Raw genomic sequence first — 12,073 nt, 5'->3', positions numbered from 1 at the left:
AAACCTGCACGTATACATGAAAACAAAGTACGACTTCATTTGCACATTCAAAAAGGAGTGGGAGGAAGTAGAACTTATTTAATCCCACCCCTTCTCCACAAAACAGTCTATCATTATCAGTGTTGGGAATAACGGCGTTGAAAATAGCTGTGTTAGTAACGCCATTATTCTTTTCCAGTAACGTGTAATCTAATGAATTACTATTTGAAACGTTACAATGCCATTACCGTTACTGGCAGTGAAATGTGGTGCGTTACTATGCACTGATATCTGTCTATCTGTTATCCGTCCTGGCTCGCTCAGTCAGACACAAGAGGTGTTACATTCGCGGACGAGTCGAGTCTTTTGAACGGCTCTTTTCAGTGAATGATAAGAACCGATTTGTTGCGAGCCGTTCTTCTATTCAAATTACCCACACTACCTTCATGTTTCACCTGTGTGCCCATGAGTCTGAGTTGTCCACGCTGCCTTCACCTGAACGACTAATGACATCTGCGAGTTTGACTTGTCCGCAGCACACCCCATTCACTTGAACGCAGCTACGTGTGCAGCTAATTTAGGGGAGGAGTTATCAGTGAGAGTCCAGCTGACTGGACTAAAGACATTTGCAGCTGTATCAGAGAGAAGCAACTGAAAAAAGTGGAGATGTGGGATTAACTGGAGGAGCATCTTCTATAAATGCAGATATGCATTCATGTGGTGGAAAAGCCAGGCCCTGGTGGACCCCAGCCTCACCACAGTTATGTTATGTACCTGTCTGCTGTTCTACTCTATACAACTGACCCATGAACCACACTCAAAAATCAGTTTCATTTTACATATTTGAAGGTTTTTCAAAAAAAGTAACGCAATAATTACTTTCCTTGGTAACTAATTACATTTATGAAGGAGTAATTCCGTTACTAATTCAATTACTTTTTTTTTAGGAAAGTAACTATTTACTGTAACTAATTACTTTTTAAAAGTAATTTGCCCAATACTGATCGTTAACCTCCTATCAGCGTAATATGAAAACTCAATTCTCTTGGATCAGGTAACCTCACTTATCATTTGTGTGTCATGAAGAGAATTTCATATTTATGTTCCCCAGTTGTAAAACATGTTGCTCAATAGCATACTTTGATCCATTTTTCTCTTCCTCTGACCCCTCCTCCCTTCCCCCTCTCTTTCAGGAGCCCTGCTCTGATTGGCTGCTTTGTGGTCGATAGGAAATACTTCGAGGAGATTGGCCTGCTCGATGAAGGCATGGAAATTTACGGCGGTGAAAACGTGGAGCTCGGCATCAGGGTGAGTGTGTTTACGAAGGTGGTCTTTAAAGTTGTGTTTCCACGGAAACCACATGTTTACCTTACATATCTGCTCTCCAGTTTACCGCTGCTCATGCACAAAAAACAGGAGCAACTTTACACTGCAAATTATGTGGTTCTTACTAGGGATGGGAAATGATAAGACTTTAACGATTCCGATTCCATTATCAGTTTTGCTTATCGATGCGATTCTCTTATTGATTGTCATTGGGTGAGGGAATAAAAGAGTTCAAATGGGTTTTACTATTTGGAGTCAAAAAAATTCTGCAGTAACATGCAAGATTTAAAAAAATATTCCAAGGCACACTGTAGGATTTGTGTAAAAATAAAATGCCTTTATTACTCCATGGCAATCATTTAAAATAAAGGCAACAGCTTTTTTTTTTTTTTTTTTTTTACTCCAAATGGTAAGACACAGCACAAGTTTCCAAAGCACACCTGTGAATAATCATCAAGAAGACCCAGCAGCACTTCCACTGTGTTGGTTTAGAGTACAAATGGGTGTTTTTTGCATTAACTGTCTTTTATATTTCCATTTCTGCACAGAAAATACAACATATACAGTATGCACAAATAATAATAACAGATGACGCCGTTCAAAGTGAAAGTGAAACTTAAGACCCTTTCCTAATTCCTCTATGTCTCCCTCTGTTGTGCACCTCATTTTCCTTTTCCCTACCTTTGGAAAGTTTTATTTGAGGGGGCAGGATGTTTGTTGACACCCCCCACCCTCGAAGAACTGGGCCCAGATGATGCCCTGGTGTTTGCTCTGCTGCTCGACACAAGCGTTGCTAAGTAGCGTATCAAACACGTAACATTCCTGTAAATGAATTGCATGCTGTGTGGACAAATATTTGAGCATATTAGAGGAATTTCTCCCCTTTGAAGAAATGGAAGTGTTACAAGTGGACCTGGTGTCATTTTTTCACCTGAAATATAGCCATACTTTGGGGCGTTTCTGCTTCGACGCTATATTGGCTCCATTCTAAACCAAAACAGTACAGTGTACGTGTGACATCATCACACATATGCAACGAAGGCAGAATCAATAAGCAGGCAGGCAAAGGCAAGGCAAGTTTATTTGTATAGCACATTTCAGCAACAAGGCAATTCAAGGTGCGTCACACAGGACATTGAAATACAATGATGGGGAAAAAGAAACACATTTAAAACATTATGAAAGAAACATGTAAAAGGTGATTAAAAACAGCAAGTAAGAAAACAACACATAAAATCCAAAAATAAATTTAAAAAAAAAATAAAATAAGATAAAATAAAAATAAAAACACACATATTAAAGTAAGAGTTGGAGTGCAGAGTTTCAAAAGAGAATATAAAATTTAAAAAGACAAAAGCCTTTTAGTCAAAGGCAGCAGTGAACAGGTGAGTCTTTAACCTGGACTAAAAAGAACTCAGACTCTCAGCAGACCTGATATTTTCTGGTAGTTTGTTCCAGATATACAGAGCATAGAAACGGAACGCTGATTCTCCATGTTTAGTTCTGACTTTGGGAACACAGAGCAGACCTGCACCAGATGACCTGAGTGGTCTGGATGGTTCAGACTGGACTAGAAGGTCTCTGATGTATTTTGGGCCTAAACCATTCAGTGCTTTATATGCTAGTAAGAGAATTCTAAAGTCTATTCTCTGAGAGGCAAATGATTCCAACGAATTGAGCTACTAGAAACCAGTTCTCAAAAAGAACCAGTTCTCGATTCCCATCCCTACTTCTTACCAAGATTAAAAAAAATAACTTAGATTTAGAATTGTTAGATAATTTATTTTGTTTTAAGAGTAAATTTCTTGTTTTTAAGTGTCCATACATCTATAGATATGCTTATTTCTAGATTTAACAATCTTAATTCAAAAAATCGTGTCAAGTGAAGTTATCTCGCTGCATGAACAGATATTTCACTTGTTTTGAGTACCTTTTTCCTCAGATTTAGTGTTTTTATCTTGTTTTTACAGACCCCTTTTTTGAAGTGTATAAAACTTCTTATATTCTATTTATCATTTTATGGAAGGATTTTGATGAAATTTTCAGGAAATGTTGATACTGGCACAAAGAACAAAAAATGATTCAATTTTGGTGACGGGGCTGATCTGCTTTGGCGGAGGTCTACGCTCTCCGAGTGCTTTTCTCGTTGTTATTATTATGTATTACAGTTTGGAAGTAACTTGCACAACACTGGCCGTGGCGTGATAGAACAAACGCAGTTGAAGCCGTTGTCGAGTCTGAATTGAAAGATCCTGAGCAGCAGACATGTCCAGCTCAAAGAAACAGACCGATGACCTTTCCTTTGACAGAATGGGGTCTTCATCAGTCATTCATATTATTCAGTCAGCCTGACTCGAGCAAACTGATCTGATTACTAATGATTTAACCACTGCCAGACATTATAACAAACTCTCTATGTGCGGTTATATTCAATGAAAATGCAACTGCAAATGTAAGTAGTCACATTTACGACAAGTGTGATATTTGTACTATTATTTTTACTTCAAGTTTCTGGCAGTAGTTATTCTTATCAGTTGAAGCCCTTTGATTACAGTTGGTTTCATCTGTGATTGGATCCCTCGAGGCCCAAGTTCAGTTAAGCCAGCGTCCTCCTGAGACTAGGGTTTAATTCCCAAGAGGACACAGCTTTAAGACCGAAGAGACTCTGGAGACATCAGAGGAAAAGCGATGACTCAGACTTCGAGTGTCGTGATTTACAGCGCTGCACAGGTTTGTTTATCAGCCCACGCTGCTTCAAGCCATCGGGTTAAAAATGGATTATTCTCTCAGGCTTGACCTGTCAGGTTTGGATTTATTGGACAGAAGTGGACAGTCGACTTTGGAAGTGTTTAAAGAGGAGATATGTGGCCAATTGCAGTGGAGTGTCCTCTATCCGCTAAAAACACATACTCCAGCACAGGCAGCTGGAAAGGAAAGGCAGTTGATCGTGATGTAAAATTTACACTGGTAGGCGAGAGTAGACTGTAGAAAAATATAAGAGACATACACAGGTGATTTATGTTGAAAGAGAATGAAGCATTATAAGCGCTATAAGACTGACAGATAAGTCTTAGAGTTGAATAATTTACACATAAAGTGCAAAAAACTGACATTTTCAGAGATGAAGAATCAACAATGCAGCATGACTAGCTCAGTATGATACCGTCAAAACTATTATATGTAACATTTCTGCATGAAAATATGGACAAGGTTACCACGCAAAGGTTAAGTAAACTGTTGACTTGTGTACCTGCTTATTGTGTGAGATTTTTTCAATGATGTTCAGATAAGAAACATGTCATTTTTTTAAACTAACGCAGATTAAGCCACCATCATTATTAATCTGATTAAAATTTTTTACACAATTAACCCATCTGCAGCACAGAATGACTCTGAACGTCTGTGCTAATGTATTTGGGGCAGTGTGTCCAAGGCTACGTTCAGACTGCAGCTAAATGTGGCCCAAATCTGATTTTTTTGCTACTATTTGACCTGTATCTGACCTGTTAAAGACAGTTTGAACGGCACAAATCCGATTTTTTCAAATCCGACCCCGGCCGCTTTCATATGTGGTCCTAAATCCGATATTTTGCGATGTGACGTCAGTCTGAACGGGCAGGTCACATTTGTCCGACCTTTACGTCATTGAAATGCCAGTACAGCCCGACTGCAACACGCTTGTGAACAGATATAGGTCACCAGAGAAGAGTGTCTTGTCGTGAGAGTGTTACGGAGAGGCGGTCACAGATATATTTAAATGTTCTTCTTGTCATTCGAAAATTATGAATGAAGTCTGTGTGAGTGAAGCCGCTAACACCCACCACTCCTGACTCCGACTCTGCATCCAAATACTCCGTTGTACAGACGTAACAGCCATTGCACCACAAAAGACCAGAGCAAAAAACCTGGCTCTGCTCTTTTTTGAATCTTCTACTTAAAATTCTTTGACTGTAATGGTGCTGACTTCGGTTGTAGAGAAACTTTATCGGTGCCACACACTTGCCGATATGAGATGCCTCCATATTTACTTCCGTAAACACAGTACGTGCTGTGTGGTCACGTATTGCGTCAGGACTTCTTTTGCGCATGCGGGTCACTTCAGGGTTGCATTCAGTTCATACTGAGAACTGATAGAAGTCGCATTTACTTTGTAATTTGAACGAGCACACAAAAAATGGGATTTCACAAAAAAATCAGAATTGTGCATTAAGACCTGCTGTCTGAACGTAGCCCAAGTAGAGTTAAGGCTGGTTTATGCTCGCCACCCGAACGTGATGTGCGGAAAATAGACGCGGGGAGTCAGCACGAGAGTACGCGTGGCACTTTTATACTTTGAGCGGCTCCACGCGGCATCTATTCCCAAACTGCAGGAGGCAGTGTGCCACAATGCACGGCTATCACAGTAAAAAACTAGAGAAGAAAACTATCAATAAACTTACCTCCTCCAGAGGGAAATTTGTGTCTGTTTCCCTGTGTTTAATAAAATTCCAGAGCCAGCTCAACTCTCTCAGAATCCGTGGGACGTTTGGGCTCCCCCCTGGGTCTCCACTTCTCCCTTTGGTGGTCTTTTTTGCCTTCACATCTCTGTCCCAAATGTTTTTCCAGGTTTTTTTTGCCCATTCCTCCTCTTTGCCGACTGTAGCTGCAATTTCCCTGCGTGAATTGTTCACCACTCGGCTGTGGTGGTGGTCCCGGTGTGACGAATCTACAAGTGCCTGTACAGGGTGGGGAAGCAAAATTTACAATATTTTGAGGCAGGGATTGAAAGACAGTGTATGACCAGTTAGTTTATTGAAAGTCATGAGAATTTATTTGCCACAAGAAAACTGGCATAATAGAAAATGTTTTTATTCTATGTGTCCTCCTTCTTTCTCAATAACTGCCTTCACACGCTTCCTGAAACTTGCGCAAGTGTTCCTCAAATATTGGGGTGACACCTTCTCCCATTCTTCTTTAATAGTATCTTCCAGACTTTCTCGTAATAGTTTTGCTCATAGTCATTCTCTTCTTTCCATTATAAACAGTCTTTATGGACACTCCAACTATTTTTGAAATCTCCTTTGGTGTGACGAGTGCATTCAGCAAATCACACACTCTTTGACGTTTGCTTTCCTGATTACTCATATGGGCAAAAGTTTCTGAAAAGGTATGGATAATAGTGTTAGGTATGATTATGACATCAATATATGTTTGGTTTCAAAACAATTGACGTAGTGCCTGCTGAGAAAAAACAACTAAATGTTCATTGTAAATTTTGCTTCCCCACCCTGTACTTCTGCACTTCTAACACCAGGAGCTCTTGAATGTCAGCCATGTTGTCCATGCGTCTCGTACAAATTTTCTGAGGTGCGCGACGCGGAAAGTTTCCGCTTGAGATGAGCCACGTGAAGGGGCGTGGCTGTGAAAATGATGTCAATTGACTGCGTGAAGCCAATGCGGTAAGCATAAACCAGCCTTTAGCGTCACACATGCACAAATGGGCAGATGATCCAGTAGTGACAGGCAGCAGAACCAACCCATAAAGATGGAAGACGCTAAACAGCACTGCACTAATGTTGGCACTAAGGATGAAAATATAAGGACAAAAAAACCCAAGATGGAACAGTTGACCAACACAAAGTATTATAGAGACTAAGGAGAGTAGCAACAGCAGACAGAGGAGGCAGCGGTTCATTTTCACATTCACTACAGAACACAAACATCTGTAGACCGAACAAATACAAGTAAAAACAGTTTTGTGTGGCACCATTAACAAAACAGTTACTGAAAATCAAGGCCACTAGTTTCATTGCAACCTTTTCCATTCTAGTATGGGTGAGTAAGCTACTGTGGGTAAATAAGGCCCAATGAGTATTAGAGTCAGTGCAGCACATGTTTGTTTTTCAGCCCAACCTTGGCTCCTGTTGCTCCAAATCACCAGGTTAGGAATATGGAACAGTGAATATAAATGTATCGCCCTCGCTTCAGTGTGCCAAGTTTCGATTTAGAGAATGGAAGCGGACAACGATGATAGAAGAGTTTAACCCATAAAGACCCAAACAACCGCTGGTGACCAAAAGCATCTACTGATCTAAAATGTTTAACCCTTTATAGTTCACTCATAGAAATACTGTACTCTGAAATTCAAATAGCAACCTTGGTATGTTATTGGAGGACACGACAAGATTGTGTTACTTTTGTGAAAATTTTCAGAATGTTTTATTGTTATATAAAAAAAAAAAAATCAAGGTCAGTGAAGTTACCATATTTGGTTCCTTACCCATAAGTGACAAAAAAAAATCGAAGTAGTACATGTAAAAAATACAAGAAAAGCACATGTAAGATGAGTGGAATATCACTTTTAGAACATTACCACATTATAGGTGCTGATACAGACAGTGATAATGAGGGAAAACATGGATCTGAGATTATTGACTCACTGTCCTCACTGGAACTGTTGCACTGTCTTGTAATGTATGTGGAAATTACCAAAAATAGTCACTTGCTTAATAAAGGATTAATAACTTCTGAACCACTAAACCTATCAACATGTTGAAATAATTCAGGTAAAATACAGTTTGTCATCTTTTCATGGTCATTAGATATGACTCATTTGAATGTTCAGAGGCTGCATGGTTACCGTGGAAACACCGTCATCTTCTACAACATTGATTCACCAGTGAAACCCATGGAGTTGGATCAGTGACAGAAGTTGTAGATGCTTGTTTTTATGTTCAGTTATTAGTCGCTTTTCCATTGACCCTCAAATTGAGCGAATATAACTTTAGCATAAAAATTTACTAAATGGAAAACGACAATTTCTCCAAAACTCTCATTTTTCGATTAAAAGTTTTTGCACTGGCAAGAGGTGGTTTTTTGGGTGTAGCACAAATGGTATATCATGCAAAACTGCAATGGAAAGACCTTTTTCCACAACTGATTGAATAAAAATAACCGAAGTTGACGGACATTACAACAAGCAAAGAAGAAGAGTTTTAAAAGAAACATGGTGCAGTATGTGTGTGTGTCAGGAAACTGAATCATTTTTTTAATTTAGTATGGGATAGAGGGGAAATATATAATAATAATGAATATATCTGTAAATCAACATGATATTTGTTGCCATGTTTATGGCATGACTTCTCGTGTCATTTTGCAATAATAAATAAACAAATCATCGCATTTGTAATTTAATAGAAAAACTGACTTTAAGCACCTCTGTTTTTTCAACATTTAGTAAATACTGGTAAAGTTTTGCACATATGTCCAATGGAAAAGTGACGATTGATATCTTAGCTGAAAAAGTCACTTTTTCTTCATTTTTTTTTCCGTTGTAAAATAATAAGCTTTGAATTTATGGATGACCAGTAAATAAAATATAGAGAAAAAACAACTTTAATCTGAGTTTGATTAACACCTACACGATCAGTCAATTAAATAAATGAAAATACTTGCTTTTCACTAAAAAAAAATACAAAATACAGAAGACAATGTTTAATAAATGGTGATAAATCACTTAAGAAAAGTTAAATATAGAGGGAAAAAATATTTTGGAACTGCCGCAAAAGTAGCTCTGGGTCTTTATGGGTTAAAGAGGAGATAAAGAGGGACTGATGTGAAAAGTCCTCTGTCTTCTAAACTATACCTATATACATAGCTACACTGTACTGTAAAGTGTACTTTCATATTATATATCATTTGAACATCATCATTATGTGGCATCCTGCCAATAGACTAATTTGTCCCCCACAGTTTCATAATGAGCAAAAAATATTTTTAGACTTATTATAATAACATAAAAGAATCCCACTGCTGTGTTTCCTCTAGCAGAGTATAAAAGCAGAAGACTGCAGCTGCACTGACATGACTGGACTGGGTTTGAGTCATCAACACTTGTTACTAGTGATGTCCTGATCTGGATTTTTTTGCTTTCAATGCAATTTTTTTATGATTAGTCATTATTAGAGAGATAGAGTCATTATTTATAGGTTATACTATTATTTTAGTTGAGATTACAGTTGGGCTGAAAGTGAACCTGAACTAAAACAGCTATGACACCTTTGACTCTTAATAGCTTTAGTATAATTTTTGCACTTTCCAAATTCATACTGTGGCTCATCTGTGTACATTTACATCATTGTATACTGTGTGACACCGAGTACACGTACACATACTCATTTGTAGTCCAAATATCTCATCACACTTAAAACAAGACATAATCACCAAAAGAGTAACTTTTCAGTGAGATTAAGAACTGATTTTTAGACAATAGATCTTGAAAATCTTATTTCAAGAAATCGTACCAAGATAATTTTCACTTGTTCCACTGGTAGATTTTTTTTTTTTTTTTTTTGCTCAATTCAAGGCAGATTTATTTTTTTTTTTTTTTGCCTAATTCAAGATTTTTTTTTTTTTTTTTTTTTTTTTTTGCATAATTCAAGGCAGTTGTATTTTTTGCTTAATTCAAGATTATATTTTGCTTAATTCAAGATTTTTTTCGCATAATTCGAGGCAGATTTTTTTGCTTAATTCAAGATTTTTTTCTGCTTAATTCAAGACAGATTGCTTAATTCTAGATTTTTTTTGCTTAATTCAAGGTTTTTTTTTGCATAATTCAAGGCGGGTTTTTTTTAATTAATCCAAGATTTTTTTTGCGTAAATCAAGATTTTTTTTCACGTAATTCAAGGCAGATTTTTTTGCTTAATTCAAGATTTTTTTGCTTAATTCAAGATTATTTGCTTAATTCAAGATTTTTTTTTTGCCCTCAAGATTTTTTTTTTTTTTTTTTGCTTAATTCAAGCACAAAAAAAAACAAATCTGTCAGTGGAACAAGTGAAAATTATCTTGGTATACCATTTGCGCCATGCCTGAAAAACCACCTCTTTGCCAGCGCAAAAACTTTTAATCAAAAAATGACACTTTTGGCGAAATTGTCATTATTCCATTGGGTAAATTTTCATGCGCGAATTATATTTGTGCAATTTGAGGGTCAATGGAAAAGCGACTAGTGTCACATAGAAGCAGATCGCTATGAGGCAGTAATTCTAGTTCAATAGTGTTTTTATTATCAATGCAGTTATGCTTCTTACAAAACAGACCCAATCATTATATATTGATCCATTCTTTCAAACCATTGCACCATGTAATCTGCTGAAAATCCCTCTTTTCATTAATATTTCAGCATATACTGTATATCACAGACAAAAGCAGTGCACTCCATTGACATCCATTGAATGTACTGATATGGTTTATTATGCTGAGTTGTGGGAGTAGCACTAAGGTCTTTTCAGCTCCTCAGCATTTGTCCCACAGAGACAAAAGCTGGTTCCATTACAGTCAGCACTGTGCAGGAGAATGCTGAGTTTAGTTTCAGCTCAAACTAGTACAGGATACTGTGATCAGGGCTCTCAAACTCATTTTCTTTCAGGGGCCACATTCAGCCTGATTTGAGCTCCAGTGGGCCGGACCAGTAAAATAAAAGCATAATAACCTGTAAATAATGACAACTCCAAATTTTTATCTTTGTTTTAGTGCAAACAAAACCCATTAAATTATGAAAATACTTACTTTTATTAACTATCCAAACAAAAAAGATGTGAATAACCTGAAAAAACTGAAATTTCTGAAGAAAAATAAGTGCAATTTTAAGAAATTCTGCCTCAACGTATCATTTCTACATGTGCATTATGGATCAGATCTACAAAGACACTGCTTTTTTTTGTCCATCAGTCTTGATGATGACCTTGACTTTAGTTTTTGTGGGTCCTGGAGTGGCCTTGTCAGTCCTATTTTTGCCCTGAAGTATCTGCCGCAAAGACACTAAACACTTAGTAACAGGCAGAAAATGGTTAAAAATGTGTCTAATTTTCTGCAGACATTTCAGGTTGTTCATATTTGTTCAGGTTATTCACATTTTATTGTTACAGGAAGGTTTGTAAATGTATATATTTTCATATTTTAATGTTATTTTTTGCGCTAAAACAAAGACAAAAATTTGAAGTTGTCATTATTTATAGGCATAATGTAAGATTTTTTCACATCAAACTGAAAAGAAAATATGGAGTCATTGTTTTTTGTAGGTTATTATTAGGGATGCACCGATACCACTTTTTTCCAGACCGAGTACGAGTACTTACATTTGAGTACTTGCCGATACCGAGTACCGATACGAGTACTTAATAATCCCATTCCAGTTCTTAGTTCCTTTTGTAAATGTGCTTTATTGTCGTTGTCATTAGTCTGACTGGAACAAAGTGCTGCTACTGACATTTAATGTGTTGGAATGAGCGTTTCTCAATTAATCCACCAGGGGGCGCCGCTCTGAATTAACCATACTGGACAAATACCACGAAGAAAAGTAAAGTTTTTTGAGAAGAAGAAGAAGAAAGTCATTAATGACAAACATGGAGACAACAGAGGTAACACTAATGTGATACTAATATTGCAGTGTTTTCGCTACAAAGGTTTAAAAGTTTAGCTTCAGCAGGTAGAGAAAAGAGAAATGAGTGATAAGTTTTGTTTTCACTTCTGTTGGCAGCGGTCCGCACCGCTCCGTACACCCGCTGGTATTCTCATTCTGTTTACGCATCCATGAGCACCTGGTAAACAGATGGAATGTACGCAGAGGACGGACAGAACGCTGTGTCCGTATCTGTCTGTGTTTGTAACGTTACTTGCAGTCAGCGTTACTTTTATCACCGTCATTTATTTAGTTAAATCTCCACACTCTTCACACTCCACACACATTATTCCTCCTCCTCGTACCTGCTGCACTGAACTGTGAATGTC

General features: G+C 37.5%; 1 protein-coding gene across 1 annotated transcript in view; it reads left to right on the top strand.

Moving 5' to 3' along the window:
* LOC115421385 (polypeptide N-acetylgalactosaminyltransferase 18-like) overlaps positions 1-12,073 on the top strand; it is a 364,676-nt gene that overhangs the window by 252,817 nt on the left and 99,786 nt on the right. The window contains exon 6 of the mRNA XM_030137268.1: positions 1,173-1,287. Coding sequence (XP_029993128.1) covers positions 1,173-1,287 — 115 coding nt within the window. The remainder of the gene's footprint in view (positions 1-1,172; positions 1,288-12,073) is intronic.

Source organism: Sphaeramia orbicularis, chromosome 6, assembly GCF_902148855.1.
Source record: "Sphaeramia orbicularis chromosome 6, fSphaOr1.1, whole genome shotgun sequence".
Taxonomy (NCBI): domain Eukaryota; kingdom Metazoa; phylum Chordata; class Actinopteri; order Kurtiformes; family Apogonidae; genus Sphaeramia; species Sphaeramia orbicularis.
This window is presented reverse-complemented; position numbering and strand designations above follow the sequence as displayed.